General features: G+C 41.2%; 1 protein-coding gene across 1 annotated transcript; it reads right to left on the reverse strand.

Moving 5' to 3' along the window:
- Nucleotides 1-2,455: 2,455 nt before the first annotated feature.
- On the reverse strand, nt 2,456-22,326 carry LOC110549530 (serpin B8). The gene is made up of 7 exons (XM_021638755.2): nt 21,938-22,326; nt 13,120-13,297; nt 11,795-11,932; nt 9,615-9,732; nt 8,516-8,658; nt 7,268-7,420; nt 2,456-6,368 (listed from the first exon to the last, which is right to left on the reverse strand). The coding sequence occupies exons 2-7, from the start codon at nt 13,285-13,287 to the stop codon at nt 5,964-5,966; spliced, it is 1,125 nt and encodes a 374-aa protein (XP_021494430.1). The 5' UTR covers nt 13,288-13,297; nt 21,938-22,326; the 3' UTR covers nt 2,456-5,963.
- Between the last annotated feature and the right edge of the window lie 1,667 nt (nt 22,327-23,993).

A 23,993-nucleotide genomic window follows, 5' to 3' on the forward strand; every position in this document is an offset into this window, starting at 1 on the left:
TTGAGATTTTTTTTTTTCCTTTTTTTCAATGCAGTTTATTCAGGAACCTTGAACAATCATCTGACCCTGGGGAAAGCCAGCCTACAGCTTAAATAGCCTCTGGGTAGCCAACCCCAGCGCGCCACGTGGGCAATGCAGATAGGTCCATATACATGGAAGCAAGCCAGATCCTCAGCCTTAGCCAAATGTGGAACTGTTCGTGACAGAGAACACTCACCATCGGGAAGGTGGAAGGCAGAAACCAGCTCCATCTTTAAGGCATAGCATTCCGCAGCTCTCTACAGTTCCCCCTTTTTGTTTTAGACGCATCAGGCAAGAGTAGAGGTCTGATCTCTGATATTAGAAATAAATTGGGACTTTGTACCGATGTTCATTTAGGTGTCATCCACCCAAAGAGCATCAGACCCGTCCTATACCTTTTTCTCAGAGGCGGGACCTGGGGCATCAACCCGCATGCAATCAGACATGCTCTTCTCTGGGTCCAAAGCGGCTGACCCTGAGTGCAGTGCTTAGCCTTGCATCCTGAGAGTAACATTTTAGCTTTTTATGGTAGCCAACTAATTTTTGCGTTGGCAATTAATGTGAGAAATACTCAGAATGAATCAATAAATGAGAAAATCTAAACAGTCATGTTTTAGGAAGTATCAAAGGCTTTGGAGCTATATAGCTCAATCTACCTTCCAGCTATGTTGATTTCATTATTTTCTTTAAAAAAATGAGTAAATGTGTGTGTGTGTGTGTGTGTGTGTGTGTGTATACATATACATAAATGAGTGTATATATATGTACATAGATACGTATACTCATTTTTAAAGAAAATTATACATATAGATGTATATGAAGAGAGAGAAATAGAAAGAGTGAAACCTATAGAGATAAAAGCCTAAGAAAATGGAAAGCCATGAAGTCGCAGCAAAATAATTCAGATAAAAATATCCTGAGAATGATTTCCAAAGATTCCAGTGATAATAATGTAAAATTCCTCTATGTAACAGAAAAAAATAGACTGCATTATTTATAAAAGTTATTCCATGTGGAAGCAGAATGTACATTGAAAAGACAATTGTTATAAAATAAATTGCTCACCCTGCATTTTCCTGTTATCTGTACTTTCCCAAGCCACCATCATAACATTTTATCTACTGGGACTTTCCCCAGAATTCCAACCCCATGTTGAAGAAAATTTATTGAAAGTTAAACAAATATACCATGTAAGATATATTTCATCTTCCTCCCACTAAGTCTTCTTCATTATGACAGGGTAGTTGTGCCTTCCTCACTGTGAAGGGGTAAGGCCTCCCTAAATTAAGCCTAAATAAAAATTTTGTCTACTAAGTCATATAATCTTATGTCAGTATTCATCAAAGATATGAGACAAGTAGTAAGTTACTAAAACTGATTTTTACCACATCTGCAGAAAACAAGATTGAAATTCAAGTGCTAAATATATTTTATATACCAGCAACAAATAACCAGAAATTAAAAAAAAAAACATGTAATAGTATGATAGCATAGGATAAGAGATACTGAAAAATAAATATAACAGTAATTGTGACAAAAGTGTATATTGAAAACTATAAATAGAATGCAAAGATAAAAACCTTAAATATAGACAAACGTACTTTGTTCATAGATTGAAAGATACATATGTCTACTGACTCTAGATTTCTGTTAATAGCAAGGCAAACCTAATAAATGTCCCAACAAGCTTTTATACAAGTAGCCAAAATAAATCTCACACTTAGAGAAATTCACAAGGCTCAAAATAAGAAAAACAGTTTTGAAAACATAAGCATAATAATGGAAGACTTAACTGTGTTCAGAGTTCAGTATTAAGCATAACAATTATGTTAATGTGGTATTATTGTCATCAAGATGGACAGGCAGATCAATGAAGTACAGTCACTCAAAAGTAGAACCACTTGAACATGATCAGCTGACTTTCAACATAGAAACGCATGCAGTTATTACAATGGACATTTCCAATATCAACAACACAAAATGGATCCTATGCCTAAATTTGTAATTGAACACTTAACATTTCTGAAAGACACATAGCTAGTTCTTGAAACATTGGGTTGAATGAAGTTCCTAGGTTGATAGCAAACACACCATCCATCAACCAAATAATACATAGTACTTCATTAAAATTGAGAAACTTTAATGGCTCTTTGATCACCTCCCTCTGGTGGGAGTGCAGCTGTATCAGGCCACAGAGGAAAACAATGCAGCCAGTCCTGATGAGACATGATAGGCTAGGGTCAGATGGAAGGGAAAGAGGACCTCTGCTATCAGTGGACTGAGGGAGAGGGATGGGAGGAGAAGAGGGAGGGAAGGTTCGATTGGGAGGTGATGAGAGAGGTTGCTACAGCTGGTATATAAAGTAAATAAACTGTAATAATAAAAATAAATAAATAAAAAGTATTTTTATGAGAAGAAAAGGCCACAACATGGATTATTTGATAATTTGCTTTCATTTTATTTCTCAATAAAATAATATAAGCAGGCATAATATGGGTGAGAAATTTCAAAAGTTATTTTCCCATGGTGGAAAAATGCTGAACATGATCATTTTTTAAGATAAATTCAAACTAAAACCATTATGACTTGCGACACTTTATATAAAAGAACATTGATGGTCAACCACATTTTGTTTAGCATGTACAGCAATTACATCTTTGTTGGAAATATTAAATAATAAAACTGACTTGGGCAAACTGTTTGGAAGCTCTCTCTGTCTCTCTCTGTCTCTCTCTCTTGCTCTCTCACTCTCTGACACAGGGTCTCCCTGAATAGCTCCTACCGGCCTGCAATTTACTGTGTAGTCCAGGCTGGCCTCAGACACTCTGCTCTAACAGACTATTTAATAGAGATGCCTTCATCTCCTCTATGAGTTCTAGGATTAAACAAATGCCACCACAAGAGGCGTGGCAGTTTCTTAATGTTATATGTGCACCCCCTCCATATAACTAAGACGTTCCCATACTATGTAGTCAGTCAAAAGAAGTGAAAACATTAGTAAACACATACGTGAACATGAGTGTTCTTAAAAACTTTATTTACACTAATCAAACCTTGATAACATTGCAAATATCCATACAATTATGAATGGATAAACAAATTGTATTATGTCTATACAATGACATATTAAGTAGAAACAAAAGAAACTATTTATGTGTATATATATATATATATATATACACACATATATATATATAAATAATGTAATATATGTGTATAGTATAATGTAATGAAGGAAAATCTAAAAATATTTTCAGGAAATTATAAGAATAATACACAGTATTTAACAACATAAATTAATTAGGAAGCGGTTGCCTGAGAGTGGGAAGGGGGGGGTAAGTGGCTGAAACTGAACACAGGGGATGAATTGAAAGGGTACATAGGAACATCACAGAAGAGGGGCAGAAAGACTGTAAGAGCCAGAGGACCAGGAAATCTATTGTGAGATTGTGCCTTCTCTCTCTAACAGGTAGGTGAAACAGTGAAATCTCAACACCATGCCTACCTACAAAACTTTCAAATTCCAGCAATAGCTGACATAACGATAGAAAGTTTCCATAGGGCCACACCCTTAGACGAAAAGCTGCAAACAATTAGCATCTGCTGAGAGAAGAAGAATTAGTCATCGCTGGGGAAGTACCCCAGGGCTGGTTATCTCAAACTGAGTGGTCAGACCTAGAGACAAATGCACGCATACCACATTGAACAGGGTTCAGCAGTTGGCATCTGTATGTTGATCCACTTATATGAATATGTAAAAAAAAAAACTATGGGTGGACTTTGGACCAGTAGGAGGGACGTGAAGAAAGGGGAAAAAATGACAAAGTTATATTTTAATGAAAAAATTTTAAAGTCTTTAAAAAAAATGTCCCAAAGTTTTCAGAGAAAATTTGCAGGTGTGATGGCCATGTTCTGCATGCTAACTGTGCAGGTGGCATCAGGGGCCCATGTTTCAGAACTTACTGAACTGCACATTCAATTATTTCTATTCTAACTATACCTCATGAAACCTGTAATTCCAAATTAGAGATGGAAATCGGATCAAAGTTCACAGTCATACTCCCTAGTCCTCTGGTTGGGCTGTAGCCAAACCTGCTTTGGAAAGCCTAGCTCCTGAGCTGACAGCGGCCTGAGGACACTTTCTGAACAGCTTGGTGAGATTTAATGAAGAATTACACTGTGCACGATTCTGTCAACTGAGAATAAAGCAGAGTCAGGAGTCACCGTTACTTAGTCTCCCTCGTTAAACATTAATAGGACCCGCAATAGTTAGTGTACTGTAATGAAAACCGAAGTGGGAGACTAAGCCAGCTCAACTTTTTGGAGATCAATTTGGATGTCTTAACACATAGCTAAACACTACGCTGACAGTATTATCATTTTAGTAATATTGATTCAGAAATTAACAGCTTGATCAAATATTGAGAATATTCAACACAGTAGTCTGCAATGCATGCTTAATTTTCCAAACTGTCTAAGTAGGTTCAGTTACAGAAAAATGCCTCCTCATCCTGAAAATTAATGCACCTCAAGATATTGACACTGAATGATAATTGTCTTGAGCAAGACTTACTCTAAGGGTGAAAATAAGCTACAAAATGATCATTATCCTGTGCTAAAATATTATGAATTTGTATTTGCACACACATAACAGAGACAATGCATATCCGTATTAGTGGCAATTTCTGAGCAAAGGACTTGCAGATGATTTAAATTTTCTTTGTACATTTCTTATAATTTCCCATTTTCTGCCATATAGAAATTATATCTAGCCAAAAAATGTAATTGTCTTCATTTTATTTAATTTTTAATTTTATTTTTAGAATCTCATAAATAAGTACTCTACATTCCCACCCCTCACTTCTCAGCCAACTCCTCCTCTGGCCCCTCATTCCCTGTTATATTCATGACTTCTGTAATTGTTACACACATACCTGTATAAATACAACCTGATGAGTAATGATACTGGCATGTATATGCATTTAGGTCATCAGGGGAGCATTTGATTCACATCTGAGCATGTGGATAACTAGAGAGTTGTTTATAAGAATCATTCAGTGAAGTTTTCTTTGGAGCTGCGTGCATTGGAAAGAGTAGGGGGAGATAAGGACCACACTTTTGAGCCTTGTCTCCCAACTCTGCTTTGATGCTTGCTGCTGAGTGCCTGAACTTGTTCTTGAAACTTGTGGGAAGAGTTGACTGAACCATGGGACATAGAAGACTCTTGGTAACACTGATGAAGTGAGATACTGTCTCAGCTACTTGGGAGACACAGGGCAGATAGAGCAGTTATTCTATAGCTTTCACCCTTGGCTTTGTGAATGGGAGACCTGGTAAGTCTGTCGGGGGGGGGGGGGGCCACAGCTCAAAGATGTTAGCAGAGTGGTACAGCACCTTAGGAGCTGAGGGTTGTGAATAAAACTCGAGACAATGAGAACCACCTCTCACACTCCAAACCAAGCATGGTCTTCTCAGCTCCAAACTCCCACACAGGGCATCGGAACTGTCAACAAAGGTGTTCATCAACTATTAAGCATATTATTTTTTTTCTATTTTTACATTGAAATCACCTTGCCAACCTGGTAACGAGGAATTTTAATTTGGGCATATGGCGAAGAATGGTGTATAAGGCAATCACACATCACACTCTCTTGTATTTTTGTTTTGTTTTGTTTTGTTTTTGTTATTTTGGGTTTGGTGGATTGTTTTTTCTATTTTTGTTTTTGTTTTAATTTTTGAGACAAGATCTTCTGCATAGCAGACTCGCTTCAAGTTTTATATGTAGCTGAGAATGACCTTGCCCTGTACCTCCCAAATGCTAGAATGGCTGGCAGGCACCACCACGCCTAGTTTTAAAGGGTGCTTAGGGCTGAATTCAGGTCCTCATGCATGCTGCACAGACACTCTACAAACTGAGCCCAAGCCTCAGCCTCTTACTGGCTTTATGGAGAAGAGAACCTGCCACAGAACAAGATGCTGCTCGTTTTGTGGTGCAAGATGAAGAAGAGGAATGGGCGGTCTGCACAGAACCTCGGTTCTACTCGACAGCACCGGGCATTCCTGATAACTGCAGTGGTCGCAGCTGCCTCAGTGCCTTCCTCGTTGACCTCTACAAAGCACTTGTGGGAGACCTTGGACACAGGCACATTCTTCTTAGTTGTCATTCCAGAAAAGTCTGCCTTGGTTTCCTCAAAGGCATCTATCATTCCCAGACTCTGAAGAGAAGACTCCAGGTCGTAACTCTCCTCCAGCTTTAATCTGGGGAAAAAAACCTGAACTTTGCTTTCTGTCATGTTTTCTGGGTTTGTCCAGGCTCGGAACTTCTCGTATGTGAGTGCTTTTTCCACCTGGAATAACAAAGGATCGAATTTTAAAATCAGGAGGGCAGTAGGCTAGTGCACTTGCATTTCCTCATCCCTTTACCTAGAGACGAGTGCTCTCACCCAACGGCAGCTGCGTGACTTTGCTTCTAGTCCTAGACTTTACCAAACTTCTTCTCAGACGGCCATGACAGTTCTCATTCTTGACTTATGAAAACAGCTTTCTGATTACATAGGTAAACCAGTAAAATGCAGTGGTCTCACTGTTGATGCTGTGCACCAGTGCTACAGCTGGTTCATATTGACTGGAAGCACGGGGTCACCTACAGTCAGCTGTGCTCAGGCCTTCCCAACCAAGAGCTGCCTTAACTGAACACTGTTGGTCATACACCTCCTACTCTGTAAATCCCTGGACTTTGTTCCTTTCCTACCATGAGGAGAATCAAAGGTAATAACCACTCCCAAACATACCTCTACCTCACACCCAAAGTGTGGTCCATGGGTCTACTGCACTTGCTTCATCTGAAATCTTGTTAGAAATCAAAACCTCAAGCCATTATCTGCTAGATTAGAACCTGCATTTCTTAAAATATTTCCCATGGAGCTCATCATCACGGTGATACCTAAGAAACATCACCATTACTCAATGTTATCCTTCTTCCAGGGTCTCTGTTAAAGAGTTATTTGGCTATCAACCAATCCTGCCTTCCTGAATTAAAAAATGCTGTTGTATTTTGGTAACTCTCTCATCCTAGCTTTATCAAAACTTGTCTACTCCTAAACACTTAAAAAATGCATACACATGTTCACTAAAAGGCACACCTGGAATGACCTAAGTTAGAAAGTCTACTGCAAATGTTTACTGGGATGGACTTAGGAAAAGGAGCTCAGCTGGCATCCACAGACATTTATTGCCCAGGACTCACCACAGCGAGATCAGTGTTTTCATCAGGGAGCAGAATTAACATGCTCAGGTCCTCGTCTGCGTAGGGCAGAGACAGGACATCCATGTTCACCTCATCCACACGCCCCATCTTAAATTTCGCATGCTTGAACATCATCTGCACTGTTTTTCTCTCCTAACAAAAACAAAACGAAAGTGAGATTTCCAAAACAATAAATATAATTTACTAACACCAAGCTATATCCAATCCTTGAGGGTCAGAAAAGCATAACATGATCATCATTTCTATGCACTTAGTCTGTTAAATGCAAAATCTTTACTCGTACATTGCAGTATCGAGTTGAATGGACTGTTGTTCTTCTGATGAGGTATTACTAAGTAAAGAAAAAAGAAAAAAAGGACAGTTTGATAATGGAACAGGACTTAAAATGACATTGCGTTTGGAGAAATAGTGATTGTTCCTGAGAAAACTCATAGCGAAGCACTTCCATGGGTTTACAGTTCAGCATTATTTCTCCTAATTAAGAGGGAATTCACTGCCACTCAACCATCGGGCTAAAAGGGCCTGTTTACAAAGTCCAAACCAAATAATAATAATAATAATAATAATAATAATAATAATAATACACTTGTGTTCTGAAGCATTGCCCAGTTGCAGAGTTGGTTTTATATCTTTGCTTTCCTTGGGAGGGGACAATGACATGAAGTCTACAGTCAGGTAGTTTTAAAGCTATACCAATACATTTTACAATCATATCTTGGTGTATTTATAAAATAACGTAAGTCAAATTCCACTTCATATTTAGAGGGAATGTAGAAAACCTTATTTAAAATTACACTTACATCTGATAACATGTTTTTATTTTTCATTAAAGATCCTGTAATGCTAAACTCTGAAGCAATAGGTCAGCATATCTACCATTGAGGTGGCATAAGATATCTAAGCAACTACAATGATGACATGATAGTGACACAGTGACAAGGCTTAGGCAGGATCTTACTGCAACAACAGTCGTTTGACTGGAGAGGTAAGATGCAATTGACCAAAGATGAGAACAGAAAGGAAAAAAAATATCTATCAGTATACACATTATTCTAGTTTCCCATTCTAACTCTAATTAAAGATATAAAGGGGGCATTAGTTTCATTCAGAAACAGAATAAGAATCAAAATAGTATAAAATAAGCTGTTCCTTTTCCCATCCATCATCATCATCTTTTTCTGCTTGCTACTTTAAGAAAATAACAATATGTTAGAAACACTGTCCTACCTGGTTAGTCTTGAAGGCCATGCCCCTTGTGTACTTCCTGTCAAACTGAGCCTTCCACTTCCCTTTGAAATACATGGCATTCACAAGAACCAGCTTAGTCAGTGGGCAGACCGCTCCAGGACTCAGGATTTCAGAAATTTTACCTACAGAAAACATAAAAAGATTTAAAATGAAAAGGAAGGAAAAGAAGAAAGACGATGTAAGAGAAGTCTATAGTGATTTAGGGAAAAGAGAAAAATAAGCATCCTCTTATAATCATATGCATCATTTGTCCTTAAACAATAACCTGTTTTATTCTTTTCTTCATAAAACAGTCTTTTGCATAACACAGGCTGGCCTCAACCTTGCTATGGGGCAGAGGCATCCTTGCAGTCTCCACCTTGATCATTCTCACTAGGGCTGATGTGGCAGGTATGTACCTACATGCCATGAGTGAACAGAAGTTTTAAAGCAGGTGGAGGTGCTATGGCTTATCCTTTGAGCATTTCTTTGAACTTCTGCCAAGTTTAAAAAGGTAGCAGTTTTCTACACTAAAACAAACAAACAAACAAACATACAAATAAATATGTTGATTCTAACAATGATCTCTTGGCCTTAGCACTATAAATCTCAATTACACTGTTTTGAACATTTAACTTGGAATTAATTCTTGGCTGAGGTAAGTCTCTACTGTGCATGATAAGGTATTTAGCTAGTGATTTTCTTAAATTTCAATAGTTAAAAATATTCTCAGCCACTATGACGTGACATTTTGAAAGGAAAAAAAAATCCTGTTTAAGAATCACTGCTTAGTACTAATCTTCAAATCAGATTTATATAAGCAGAGGCTTCCTAAAGATCAGAAATATAGACCTGCAATAGGGAAAGGAAGGATGATTAACAAAAAAAAAAAAATGGAGAAAAGGAATTATGGAAGCAGGCTAGAGACATTAGGTTTCTTTTTAAATTAGTTTGCAGTGTTTCCTGATGCCCAGCAAACACCCCATCACATCACTGAGAACTGGGTTGTAGGAGGAAAACCATGGAGGACCCAGCCCAACCCCACCACAGCTCTCCTGCTCCTCAAACTCTAAAGTCCATATAAATTAAAACCCCCTACCTTCAGTCTTTTCCACCACCCAGTCATTGATGTGCTTCCTGCACCCTTCCGTGTCTTTAACAAAGGACAGCTCTTCCAGCCCTGCCTGATAGAACTTCTGGCAGGATTCCTTGAAGGTCTACAGACACAAACAGAGGTTGGGCACTATTCAGCAAAGGTTCTTGCAAACTGTGGTAACAAGTATTTTCTCTTAACATTTTCCCTAGTCTAAATGTCTGTGAGGATGATGCTGTATTTCAAGTTGCATGTGATCCTCACAACTGTGTGGGCTTCCTACACTGCCCTGAGGGAGATGCTGGATGCCAGGTGAAAATGTGCACCTGACTGGGCGCCCCACAGCCTGTTAAGAAAAATGCCTTGTGCACAAAGACACTTACAAAGGTTAGGACTGTAGTTATCCACCCACAAAGCATGGAAAGGTCTCTTCCAAACAGGCTGGGTTGACTCTGACTTTGCTGTTTCCCCACCCAGCAGGCACTCATCCAACAGTGGTGATTCAGAAGACAGAGCAAATGTAAGAGACCCTGAGAGGTTCTCAGTAAGACTCATCCCCCAAAGCAGAGGTAGGAGTTATGAGGGGCTCTCTATAAGATGGTAGATTATATGGCCACTCATGGGTAAAGAGGAAAGGGGGAGGATGTCTGTCTGGGTGCAAGAGAATAACATATTGGCTTTACCTCAGGGAGGGCTTTTATCAAGAAGTGGCCTCCTTAGTTGGAGTCCTTCTCACCACAGGGGCCAATGTCCCACCCCCACTACTGATTGAGTATCCCTTTCACCATCCAAGTTCCCCTTTTAGGAACCAAAGCCAAGTTCTTTCAACCTTTCCACACCAACCCCAAAAACCTGTTACAGACTGTACCTTGTACTGTTTGCCTAGAGCCTCCCAGATCATACATGTTCCTAAAATACTCCAATTTCAGAACCCACCTGAACACCCCAGGAAAAACTATTCCAATGTGACAAGAGCCTCTCAAATTATATTCTCTCACACAACCACACCCTGTTTTCAGACAATAGATGTTCCCCAGTTAACCTTATATGGCTAATCTAAATTTTCCTGGCTCCTCTCAAGAGCTCTCAAACAGACATCAAGCAAGCAACAGCCCAAGTTTTCCTGCCTATAGCCTATTCCTAAAAATGGGATCTCTCTCCCTTTTCTTGGGTTCCCCACTTCTTGGAGAAATCTTTCCATTTTCCTGCTTCTCTCCCCTTTTCCCTGGTCTTGGGACTCCTCTTCCCAACTACCAGCATGAACCTAAAAGTTGCAAACGTACATCAAAAATAAATAAATAAATAAATTTCTAAACTCCCTAACTTATCCTCTGTCCCTAGTCTATCTGCCCCAACAGATTTCAAATCAACTACAGACTGATCCAGTAGCTCCACAGTCAGCCGCAGTTGTTTCCGTGGAATCTACTGCCTGGTCCAGCCTCACAGACTACACTTCCCTAGTCTCAGATGATCCAGCAGAACCTAGACGTCGTCAGCTGTCATAGCTTGCTTCTCTGGGCCTTGAGCAACAACCCAGCTTCCTCCAGTCCCCTAACCACAACACCCCAATGTCAGCAGGAAGCACCCAGAAAAAAAAAAAATGCCAGCCGCTTACCCAACACCCAATGACACAACAAAAATGTAGGAATGGAGGGATTCTGCCCAACTTGAACGTGGTAAGCACGGCTCTGGCTGGCTTGGCCCTTCTCTCCCCTTCCCTCTGCCTTACTAAAAAAACTTTTAGATTACATTCCTAATGCTAGCCATTAAAGCCTATTCCCTAAGTGGCCACTTCCTCCTCCCGAGGCTCAGTAGCAAGGTCTAGCTATCAAAGTGCTAAAGTCCAGCAATCCAAAGCCCCCCTTGACACACTAATTAACCTGCTCAACTAATATTAATCACCTCATCCTAACACTGGGTTTTCGCTTCTTCCTTGTAAACTGCCATTTTCCTAGGGGCTGTGTTTGGCTCCTCTCCACTTTAGGACAAACACCACTTACCCCTCTTCCTTGCCCCCTTTTCTCCTCTCTTCTTTGTTCCCTTCCCCTTCTCCCTCTTCCTCTGTCTCCTGTCTTTGTCCTGCCCCAATTAAATTTTGTGCTGTGTTGAGAACTTGGTCTTATTTTTGGGGGGAGGGCGGGGGGGTGCATTCTGGGTCCCAAGTGGATACTCTTCTTAACACATACCGAAAGGAAATCACATGATTCTTCTCCAAAGAGTTGGCAAGCACTTTTTAACAAGTACTGAGTGCCAGTTTTGTTAACTTCGGTGAGGAGTGTCTGGAAATGTTGGTGAACATCTTCATCTTCACTCAAACCAAGCACCTAGGGATAGAATAAATAAATAACCTGTTTTAAACATGACCATTATCTCCCCTCCTACGTATGCACAGACACGGCTAAGTGATGAAAGTCTGAGATGGCTCTTTAGTAAAAGGTTTGCCTGTCTTAACAAGGTTGCAAGCCAGAACTCTCACTGAGGCAGGGCTGCCTAGAGGGGGACACTGGCAGCATTTGGGGCCTCTAGCCACTAGGTGTCAGTAGCACCTCTCTGCTAGGAGAACTAAATGGCTGAGCCCTTACCAAGGGTCCCTGAGGAAGCAAAATGCTCCCCTCGAATGAGAGCCACTGGCCTGCAGGAATCACCCATCCCAGAAAAGCATCATGAGATAAGTCAGGATGGCTGGGTAACATAAAAACTAGATACTGGAAATGAATCTAATAACCAGGGAATGCAAGTATAAAACAGCAAGATTTCTTTTTTCCAGAACATGTGAGAGTTATGTCTCTGACCAAGTCTCATCCCCAAGGTTTCTTCCCCAGTGAGGTCAGTGAGAAGACCTCAGCTCTGGCCCCTGGATGCATTGCATAAGATCATCTACACACACCCTTCTGCTAGTGGCAAAGTGTTATCCACAGGGCCATTTGTGTGATGCTTTCGCGTATGGTTAAAAACGAGTCCCCAAGGTATCACTATTATGTCTCTTGTAGATAAGGGTATGCACAACTATTTGAGCTCCAGCAGATTATATGTTCCCTCTAAATGATCTACAAAGAACTAATTCCACATTTATGCTCATTTTCTTCAACTTATGTATAATCACACCTGAGAAATCACCCATTCCACAAAAGCTTACTTACATAGTTGCATTTTAATCCTACAAAAGCTGAAAAGATAGAAAAGCTGGGTTGTACTCTGTTCTTTTGTGGGGGGTAAGACTCTTATTTACCATTTTTCTACAAGATGTGAATTTACCAGAATGTTTGATGATAAAATAATTTAACACTCAGTGTTCCCGGTAAACTGTAAAAGAGGTGACTTGCCCCACATGATTGCTTCATCCTATCTTGGTCCATGTCAGGATCACCACAGTGTCTCTCCTCCCACCCACCAGCCACACTGACTTTCACTAACTAGCTGATAACAAAAGGAACCCTTTGCTACAGTGTGCCAAAACTAACCTGCTGCTATTCTCCCATCTACTTCTCCCTGCAACTTCCAGCCAGCATACCTGGGACATCTGGGCAGCGGTGTTTCCTTTGGCTCCGAGGTAGACCATGGCCAGGGCAGAACTCAAACTCAGGGGGCAGAAAAACACGTTCCGTAACTTGTCTTTTTCACCCAACATTTTTAATAGGCTGATGGCAAAAGAGCCATTGGCTTCACAGAGCTCATCCATCTGAGAGGGTCTAGAGTGAAGGCACAACACAGAGGCACATCAACAGAGGCCTTCTGTAGTCACATGGGCATCAGTCTCTCCATCAGAGGACAGTAGCTATATCAGGTGGAATATCTGTACCTCAAAAGACAACCAGTCCCAACCCCTAAACCCTGTATGTTATCTTATTATCTTACTTAGCAGTAAGTACCTTACTCGTGTGATTTAATTAAGGATTTTAGACACAGACACTGAACCACAGTATCAATAAAACTCGAATGAACTCACAAAGAGAGGCAAGAAGTTTAGAGTAAGAAAAGGAGATGCAGGCTGAGATCCCAGCGATGCCAGGCCATGAGTGCATGAGGCCACCTCAAAAAGCTGGAAAAGGCAAAGAACCAAGATTGTCCCCTGAGGGCTTGGTAAGAGCCAGTAACAGGCTCTTTGGTATCATGGTGGATTTGAACCTCTAGAACCTTGAGATAATGAGTTTGCATGATTTATAGTCACAAAGTCTGTGGAATATTTGAAGGGTTAATGATCTAAAAGTCTCATTGGATTGAGAAGCTCCGGCCAGGAAAGTTGACTTGACAGACAGCATATGTGGAAGTGTCTGCTGAGGAGACCCACACACCAACCCCACTGGTATCTACCACCTCCAGGCTACAGGAGAACTGACCTGAGATGAAATCTTCCATCCCCATTGTTTCTCTTTTCTATCCTGTAAAACCCCAAAAACCCCATGCCATGTGCACACAGTCTCACGTGCTCCCAAGAGACTGTGATCCTTCAGCTGTTTTGATTAAAGAACAATTCTGTTCCTGGAGATGTCCATCTTCTTCTCTTCATTTCTGGCAGATGCCATTGAGCAGGAACTGTAGAGGGCAAGTGAGCTTCCAGAAGGCCCACCATTTTGCATGGCTGCAATGGGTGTATCTCGGAGAGGCATGGCCCCGGGAGCTTTCTTGCTGCTGATGTCCCTTCTCATGCTGTCATTGCTGCATTCCTCACGTATCTGGTGTGGTGTGATTGAGCATGAGAAGATCCTCGCTGTCTACAGTCTGGTATGATTGTTCCTGGGTATTATTAGCCCACTTGTTGGGCAAATTTCCTTCAGGTCAACATGAAGGTGTGCTTTCATGAAATAATGCTGTTTAGATGAATTGGTTATTTTACAATTCCTGATAATAATTTTATAGAATTCCTGAATTGATTCAAGTAATTTTAAGCCCCCTGTGGGATGGCATAAAAGCTTCAATAGGAGCTTAGTGCTAATTTTATTATTCTAAACATCGAAAATAAGAGGAAAGATAGATGACCTGTTCCTTGGCTAAAACCCCTGTTAACCTACGACATTAAAAAAAAAAAAAAAAACTATTGCATTGAATTTACAATAAGTTTGTGGAGCTAAAAAGTAGATGAAGAATGCTTAGTCAGGTATGAGTTTTAATTAAAAAAAAAACTCATGTACTCAATAATCCTGAAATCCCTGTTGTGTAACAAATTTATCTGTTTTTGTTATGACTGCTTTTGTGGCTAGGAGGTAATTTTTTTTTTCTTCTTCCAAACAGAACTTTTTCTTAGGGGGTATAAAAGCTTGAGGACAACAGTAAAAAGTGTTGGAGCCATTGGAGTTTGCTCCACCCACCCAGTATGTATATATGTAAGGTGGTTGGAGCTTTGCTGCATCCACACAATGTGTAAATGTATATATGTCTGCATGTCTGTCTGTCTGTATGTATGTATGTATGTGTATACATTGCGTGGTTGTTGTTGGAGTTGGAGCTTTACTCCATTCTCCACCCACCAAATGTGTGTGAATGTATGTGTTTATGTCTGTCTGTCTGATTATATGTATGTATGTACATATGAAGTTATTGAAGCTTGTTGGGACTTGTTCACTGGAGCCTGCTTTGTTCTGTCCACTGAGTGTGTGTGATTATTTCTTCTCTTCTTTTTTTCATTCTTTTTCACTGTTCTCCAAAGACTAAAAAGAGTTCAGAGTCTCTTCCCAGTCACAAGGAGCACCAGCCCCAGATAATTAAGTTTAGTACCCTCAGTTAAAAGTCTGCTGAGAAAGTAATTGCCAACTCTACCCATACCTTCCCTGCCTCCCCTGATTTGTCAAAGCTGACCTTCCACACATTTCTATATTGCTTCTATCAATACCTGTCTAACGAAAATAATACAGAGCCACTATGAAATCAAAATAAAACATATTCCCTGCATATATAAAAAGGTAACCAAACAGTGGCCCATCAACATAGGACTCTGAAACAGGAGCTTAGACATCCTCAACTCTGTTTAATCCCGCCCTCAAATGGTCAGTCCCTATTAAATAGCCAGTAGTTTAACCCTTCTCTCTCTCAGTCAGTCCTTCTATTACGTAGCAAATAGGCTACATTCCCAGGCACTGTTCTCAGCACCAGCTCTTTAACCCTAATAAATGGCACATTGAGGTCAGTGAAGTCATTGCCTCAAGGAGGAAGGGACTGGAAGGCTGGGCAGGGCTCCGAAGATCCTTCCAGAGCGCCATGGAGTAATTAGTGCCTGGAAATCCTAGATTCCAGAGCCAGTCATTCCTGATCATCTCTCTGTCACACACACAACACCTCCACAAACATTAGCATATTACTATTTTCTCTTTCAGTTTGATGTTTCTAATATAATTATAAAGAATGTTCTAAGAATCATTAATAATCTTAATTTTTCTACGAATACAAAGTGCATTTCTATTACCACATCGTGAAAACTGGGAGGACAAAAATTCACCTGTTTTGGAGGTTGTATTTATAGTGGTCTAACCTGAAGTGTGAACTGTTAATAGATGAATCAGAGTGATGCCAAGATGCAACATCTTCCACAAGATCCTCGGAGGCTAGTGTGGGCACCTGCTTGTGTGCCTGTGCTGCGCATGGGCATGCATGAGCGTGTGTGTTTGTGTGCTTGTGTGAGCATGTGCATGTGTGTGTGTGTTCATGCGTTGGTGTTCTTGTGTTTATTTCACAAGAAAACCAAGCCTAATATCACTGGCACTGGACTAGCACTGTTTTGGATCTGCCTTGAACAGGACACCTCAGCTTTACTAAACAGTAATAAAGCTAAACTAAAACTAAAAAAACAAACAAAACAGGGCTCCTCTTGCTTAGTGCCCAGACTTCCTTCTTTCTAAAGAGTTCAATTTAGAAAACCTATAATTGTTAATTAGGCCTTTTGCCCCTTTGAAATGTAAATTAAGTTAAATGCCTCCTGCCAATTTTACAGACCTGCCCCCAAGAACCCAGGAGTTCTATCCACTGGAGCCTATTAACCTGGTTCTGGAAATAGAAATGCCCCAGTCTAGATCTAGCCAAGCAGCACAGTCCTGTTGTCTCAGATACTCAGGAAACTGAGGCAAGCACAATGATCCCAAGGTCAAAGACAGTCTGGGCTACAGACTAAGTTTCATACCAGCAGAGACAATTTAGGGAGATGCTGTCTCAAGATAGTAAGTAAAAATTGGCACAGCCCTCAACCCACAGCACACCCAGCACCACAAATAAATACAACTAAATGAACAAGAATAAAACAAAGGCAGAAATCTTGTTTCAAGTGATGAAAAGTAGTATTACTTACTACAAATGTTAAAATCATTACAGGATTATTACCATTGCAATTCACCCATCATTATTGATTAATCATTATAATTGTTATAAAATGTCAAGATCATTAGTAGTTGTTGTTATCAGATATTGTAATCTTAGCAAACTGTGTCTTCTGCAATAATTTTATATTTATTTATGTTTCATTTTATTAAAATTTATAGGAACTCTTACTATTAATCTTTACAATACTTAAAGCTCACCAAATTAGTCACTGCCTATAATCCCTATAAACTATTTTTCAAATATGTTCTTTTTCAACCATATGCATACATAATTTTTTTATTTTGATTTTTCGATCCAGGGTTTCTCTGTGTAGCCTTGGCCCTCCTGGACTTTGTAGAGTCCTTGAACTCACAAAGACCTGCCTGCTTCTGCCTCCCTGAGAGCTGGGATTAAAGGCCATGCCTGGTGGCTATGCACACATAACTTTAACAGGAACTGTTAAACCCTACAAGATTATGTCCTAATTTGGAAAATTAGCAAATACAAAATGTATAAGTCAGTAGAAACTTTAGCTAGACCTGAGTGGCCATGCACACATTCATTTCTGTGTACAGACAGATTGTGAATTTAAAGAGCTTTGTATGGTAGCTTTGCAATTGTATTTTTGGGGTCCATAGACTTGAGGGTCACCTGAATCTCTCAGATGCCACAAAAATTGAGGGGATGAATGGCTCAGACTGGGTGGGGAGTGGGAGGCAGTTCTCTATTATTAGCTGTTTTGTTTGAACTTCCACCCAAGGTAGTTTTAAGTGAAGGCATCTATTATAGAGCAAACTGTGAAGTTCTTTCCTGACCCCACATCGTGAAACTTCTTCAGCACTTGACCCAAAGAATGTAGGCATCAGGAAACATTTTCTGTTGTGATCAAGCCTGAGTACAGCAAGATCTAACTTGTCTCCAGCCAAAAAGTATCCCCACTTTCACCTGATATTTCAGGAAGTAAGAGCCTAAATAAATTTCACAACCTTCATCAACCAGAAGGTGGCACCAAAGAAAGAGAGAATAGCATGTAACCAAAACATAACTAAATTCAGATTTGAGCCTACCTTAGGATAAAATCTTAGGGTGTGTGTGTGTGTGTGTGTGTGTGTGTGTGTGTGTGTGTGTCAGGACAGGGGGTGGGTGTTGCTACTTTGTCTGAACAGGTCAAAAGAATGAACTAAACTAGTGCGTGAAGTACAATTTTACATGTGATTGCTCCCAATTGCAAATTTCTTTTTTTTATTAGTTATATTTTATTAACTCTATATCGTAGCTGTATCCCACTCCCTCATTCTCTCCCATACCCTCCCTCCCTCCCTCATCTCCTCCCTGCCCCTTTCCAAGTCCACTGATGGGGGAAGACCTCCTCCCCTTTCATCTGACCCTGTTTTATCAGGTAACTTCAGGACTGGCTGCAAAGTCTTCCTCTGTGGCCTAGCAGGACTGCTCCTCCCTTGGAAGGGTGGGGAGGTCAAAGAGCCTGCCATTGAGTTCCTGTCAGAAATAGTCCCTGTTCCCCTTACTATGAGAAAGCAATTGGTTACTGAGCTACCTCGGGCTTCATCTGAGCAGAGGTTCTAGGTTACATCCATACATGGTCCTTGGTGGAGTGTCAGTCTCAGAAAAGACCCTTGTGCTCAGATATATTTTGTCCTTGTGGAGCTCCTATCCTTTCCATGTCATACACTCCCCCTTCTTTCATATGATTCCCTGCACTCTGCCGAAGGTTTGGTTATGAGTCTTAGTATCTGCTTTGATACACACAAAACTAAAGTCCAAGTGGATCAAAGACCTCAACATAAAACCAGATACTCTAAATTGGTTAGAAGAAAAAGTGGGGAAAACCCTAGATCTCATTGGTACAGGAGACAACTTCCTGAACAGAACACCAACAGCACAGGCTCTAAGAGCAACAATCAATAAATGGGACCTCATGAAACTGAAAAGCTTCTGTAAAGCAAAAGACACTGTCCTCAGAACAAAACAACAGCTTACAGATTGGGAAAGGATCTTCACCAACCAATCAGACAGAGGCTGATATCCAGCATATATAAAGAATTAAAGAAGTTAAAAAGCAATAAACCAAGTAATCCAAATTAAAAATGGGTACGGAGTTAAACAGAGAATTCTCTGTAGAGGAATATAGAATGGCAGAGAAACACTTAAAGAAATGCAAATTTCTAAAATTCCGTTCACTCTGCCCAACAGTTGCCCATCAGGCTCAGCATCTGCTTTGATAGTCTGAAGGGCAGAGGCTTTCAGAGGCCCTCTGTGGTAGGTTCCTAGGTTGTTTCCTGTTTTCTTCTTCTGGGAAATAGTAAGAGCTGGAGAGGACAGGGTCTCCACAAGGAGAGCAACAGAACAAGAAAATTTGAACATAGGGAACTTCCCAGAGACTCATACTCCAACCAAGGACTATTCATGGAGATAACCTAGAACCCCTGCACAGATGTAGCCCAGGGCAGTTCAGAGTCCAATTGGGTTACATAGTAATGTGAAGAGGGACTGCCTCTGACATACTCTGATTGGCCTGCTCTTTGATCACCTCCCTCTGGGGGGGGGGGGGGAGCAGCCTTACCAGGCCACAGTAGAGGACAATACAGCCACTTTTGATGTGAACTGACAGACTAAGATCAGAAAGGAGAGGAGAACCTCCCCTATTAGTGGACTTGGGGAGTGGCATGCAAGCAGAGGGAGGAGGGAGGGTGGGATTGGGATGGGAGGAGGGAGGGGCTTATGGGGGGATGCAGAATGAATAAAGTGTAATTGATGAAAAATTTAAAAAAAAAAAGAAATGCAAATTTCTAATTCTGGTTTCTTTCATGTCTCTTCTTCCTTTATCTCACTTCTTTGACCTCTTTCCTTTTAACACCCAACTGACAGTTGGGTAAACAGTAGCATATCATAGCCTATCCACCACATACTGACCATGTGATCACACTAGTGAAGAAATAAGCACAATGACAATTAAATACTGTCCAGAGGATTTACAGGAAAAGCGACACTCTGAAAACCAAGCCTTCTGCTCCGAGTGTGTGATACCATTCTGATGGGAGCATAGAACCCTGCTTTCCCCCACACATCTGCCAAACGAAAGCATCCTAAGAGCATTTGTGCTACACTCTCTTTTCATGTTTGTCAGAACAAGGTCAAAAGAATGATGCATGGTGAACACTGTCATGGTGAACTGTGAGAGAGGCTCCAGGAAAACTTGTAGAGGGCCTTTTGCCTTCAGTGCATTTGTTCCCTGGATTGTACTCAGAAACGATTCTGTGTCTTCTGGGTTAAACCTTTTCATTCAGTTTATAAGATATGTTTATTCTTGTTGGATGTAAGAGCATAGCTATGGAACCAATCTGAAATGCCTGGTTCTCTGTTGCAGATAATCTGCCAAGGATTCTGTGCCCAGGAACCCCACCAAAATATTAGAACAGATTCTTAACAGAATCCCATGTAGTTTTCTTAAAGAGAGCTCTGACAACGTGAGCAGGAATTCAGAAGGTGGTACAAAGGGGGAATTCAGACAGAGAGATTGGCAGGTACAAAAAAAAAAAAAAAAAGCAGCAGCAGATCGTGTTTGTATGGTGTTCAGGGGTGTGGTCTGTGGGATCCTGTGAGACACCAGGGGGAGATAAGCTGAGCACCTTTTGCTGAATTATGAGTCTAAACATGACAGGCGGTTTGGAATCCATACATAGCTTTCTAACAAACATGTTATATGTAGGTGTCAGGCTTTCGGGAAATGACACAGCTCACTATTTGGTGTGGAAGAGGCCTGGGGAGTCTATTGACAGGCCACTATCATGGACCAGTGACTGTTGATGCAAATGAGACCCTGACTGCAGAAGTAGGAACTGCCAGGCAAAGTTATTACTGCAAAGTTGGAAGGAGGGAGGAAGTAAGGATCGATGTAAAGCTCCCTGCTAAATGCACACTCAGGGTGAGTCAAGAGTCCTAGGAAGTTCCTATGAAGAACTAGCTGGGAATGAGGAAGGTGATGTGTTCCGTGTAAGATGTGTGGAGGCATACCAGGTCATCTTACTCGGGGCTGTAAGATGACAGCCATTGCAGTTTGAAAATAAAGGTAGGGCAAGAAAGAGGTGAGCAGAAATTCCAGAGCAGGTATTGGGGCCCTGGGATCCTATCTCCAGGACAGCCTATGTTAACAGATCTACTTGTTCAGATCCTGTGGATGATGGAGGCACTCAGAGAAACCTACTTCATTTTATGGGATGTTCAGTATCCGAAGGATGGAAGAGAGAAAGACCAAAATTAAAAAAAAAAATCATTACCTTAGGGATCAAGGACTTACTGGGAGAACCCAAAGGGTATGTGTGTGGTCCATGGACCACAGCATAGGTGGACACACAACCTAGATTAGGAGGCCATGACAGGGGACAAATATTCCTCCTGTGAGGCAGTCAGGGCCTGAGGTGCACAATTGTGGGGCAGGTGCCTGAGAACTGAAAAATATATGGAAAGCGAGGAACCTGGATGAAGAACAACCACGACCCAGGGTGAAGGGACATAGGTGAAGAAGTTTTGTTTCAAGTTGACAAGAAGCACCCAATGAACAAAATGTAAACGAAAGGAAAGAAAACGGGAAGAGCCTGTGGAGTGAAAAGGTAGATGGGAGAGAGGAAGGAGAACGGAAAAGAACAGGCAGCAAGCTGTGCAGCAGAGGGGAATTGCTTTTCTGCCCAGCGTGGTGATGGTCCCAGCACTCCAAACTAGCCTGCTGCTCCACTTAAATTCCCTGCAAGTTGCAGGTCACTTCTATCTTTTTTGTTTTGTTTTGTTTTTTGCTCCTGGAGTTTCTTCCAACCTCCGGTGGAAAAGCTCCAGCGCTCCCTCCTGGCCATCAAAGCCCAGGGCTTAGAGTAGCAACAGTGTCAAGCGGCGCAAATCACTAGAATCCAGGATCAGCACAGTAAACACGCCCACGCGGAAGCAGGCTTGCTACTCAGGGAGCGCCTGCGCTCTGCACGTCCTGGCCCAGGCAGAGACCCACGTGATCTATGTCGCCCCTCGGCCCTCCTTACCTCAGGTGTCTTCTGCCTGGGCTCTTCTCTCTGCTTTGCAGGGATTCTGGCCTCTCTCCCTCGGTGCTCTTCAGAGTCAGTATCTGCTCTGGGGATTAGAGAGTCTCCCTACTGCTTCTATCTTGGAGATTCCTGGCGTTGCTGCTGCTTCTGTTCCTTCTATTCCTGCTTTGTAGACACTTGAGTCCGTCTTGATCCTGGGCAAAGCTCCTGTCAGGTGACTCAGAATGAAATGCACAGACTTGAACAGTCTGTGACTCACAGTACCACAGAGGGATCTGGGAGGAGCTGGAGCCTGGCCGGGCAGCCTCCTGGGGGGTGGGGCTGGGTTGAGAATGTCCGCTGGCGCCTGTACGCGGGTTTGAGGACAGAGCTAGGAGGGTTTGGTACCCCGGGACAGTGTGGGTACCTTTACTCCTTACCAGGTCCATACGTGTTGTCTTTGTGTTTTGTGTGTACACAAGAGCAGCTAACTTTAAAAATTAACGAAGTATGCAAGAGCAATTTGGCAGTTGGGATTTAACTTTGAAAATTAACCAAGTAAGCAAGAGTAGTTTGGCAGTTGGGATTTGACTTTGAAAATTAACCAAAGACAAACCCTGCTATCGGGACATACGCAACTGTTTTGTTTAGCAACCTAGCATTTGGCATGCATCCCCAAAGTTGATCACATGATTGTATGCTAAATGTTAAACCCATACAAATGCCATAGAAAATACAAACAAATTTTTAAAAAACAAGAAAAGGCTTTAAAATTAAAACTTGTTTGTACTGCAAAAAATTCATCTACACTTTTCTGAAGAGCCAGGCGACAGTGTGTGTGTGTGTGTGTGTGTGTGTGTGTGTGTGTTTAGTTTGATGCTTTGACAGTGATTTGAAGACCTGGTTTAATTTTGAGTTATTACTGATTGGCTATCCTAAAGGAGTTGAGCTGATTAAAATGTAATACAAACTTTTTTTTTTTACTAAACCTTTACTCTCGGTTTTTAACTTGAATGCTAGCTCAGCTGTTTTGGTATAAAACACTCAAAGTTGTAATACTTTGAAGTGCACCGCACTTCTGTTCGGAAGACCATTATGAGGGTCAGAGGGTTAGAAAGTTCGTTTGCTAGCCTCTGAGGCTTATTTTTTTTCTAGCCATCAAAGCACATGATCACACGAAGGCAGGGTAAGTCATTCTCAGGATGGCCACTACAGTTTCAAAGAAGAGTTCATCTCTCATTGACTGAATGAGAGAGCCTTTATCTGCTGGGGGATCCACTGTACTTTTTTACAGAAATATTCTCTAAATATTCTTGGAGGCACTTACCAACAGAGAAGTTCAGCATACTTAGAATGGTGGCTCTTAAAAAACAAGGATGAACAAGGGTAATAACAAAGGACATGCCAGTTTAGACAGAGGAAATCCTCAACCCTACATAAAGAAGTACAGAGAACTAATGAATGCTGAGAATGGGAAAAATACTCTTCTCTGGGGAAAAACACAGTAACTGATTTTTCAATAACAGATGGCCAGTCCCGAAAACATACATATGAGTAACATACAGACTGAGCAGGTTGTACTCACTTATTTAGGAACATATATGTATATGCATGTGCACATGATAGCAATAAATGGGGGGGGGGAAGGCCATGAATCTGAAAGAGAGCAAAGAGAACTGTATAGGAGGGTTAGGGTGGATGAAAGAAGGGTTAGGGAGAAATTATTTAATATCTCAGAAAAAATTTAAATGTGTAAGTATGTGATTAATTTCTTTTTAAAAACACTCTTAGGAGCTTTGATGTTTACCAGAATAGGTTGGTAGCTGTTGAGCTATTTATACAACACATAATCATTCGTAATCATTGCCTTTGAGTCACAACACTAACACCCAGTCTCGGTCATCTCTTGCAGTGCCTCTCTGAGAGGACAGAGAAGCTGCTCCTCTCAACCCTATTCGTCATAAAACAGTGCTGCTCCCCCTGTGACAGTGCAGAGACTCCAGCTAAGTTACCATGAAAAAGAAAAAAATGTGTCTTCTAATTCTAAAGTCTTCGTGGCTGTGCGCTGCTTCTA

Source organism: Meriones unguiculatus, chromosome 18 (genome assembly GCF_030254825.1).
Source record: "Meriones unguiculatus strain TT.TT164.6M chromosome 18, Bangor_MerUng_6.1, whole genome shotgun sequence".
Taxonomy (NCBI): Eukaryota; Metazoa; Chordata; class Mammalia; order Rodentia; family Muridae; genus Meriones; species Meriones unguiculatus.

Coding starts and splice junctions, on each gene's coding strand:
- LOC110549530 (XM_021638755.2), bottom strand. CDS start 13,287: ATGGATGAGCTCTGTGAAGCCAATGGCTCTTTTGCCATCAGCCTATTA. Junction 11,933..13,119: donor CCGCTGCCCAGATGTCCCAG/GTATGCTGGCTG, acceptor TTCTATCCCTAG/GTGCTTGGTTTGAGTGAAGA. Junction 8,659..9,614: donor GGTGGTGGAAAAGACTGAAG/GTAGGGGGTTTT, acceptor TGTTTTCTGTAG/GTAAAATTTCTGAAATCCTG.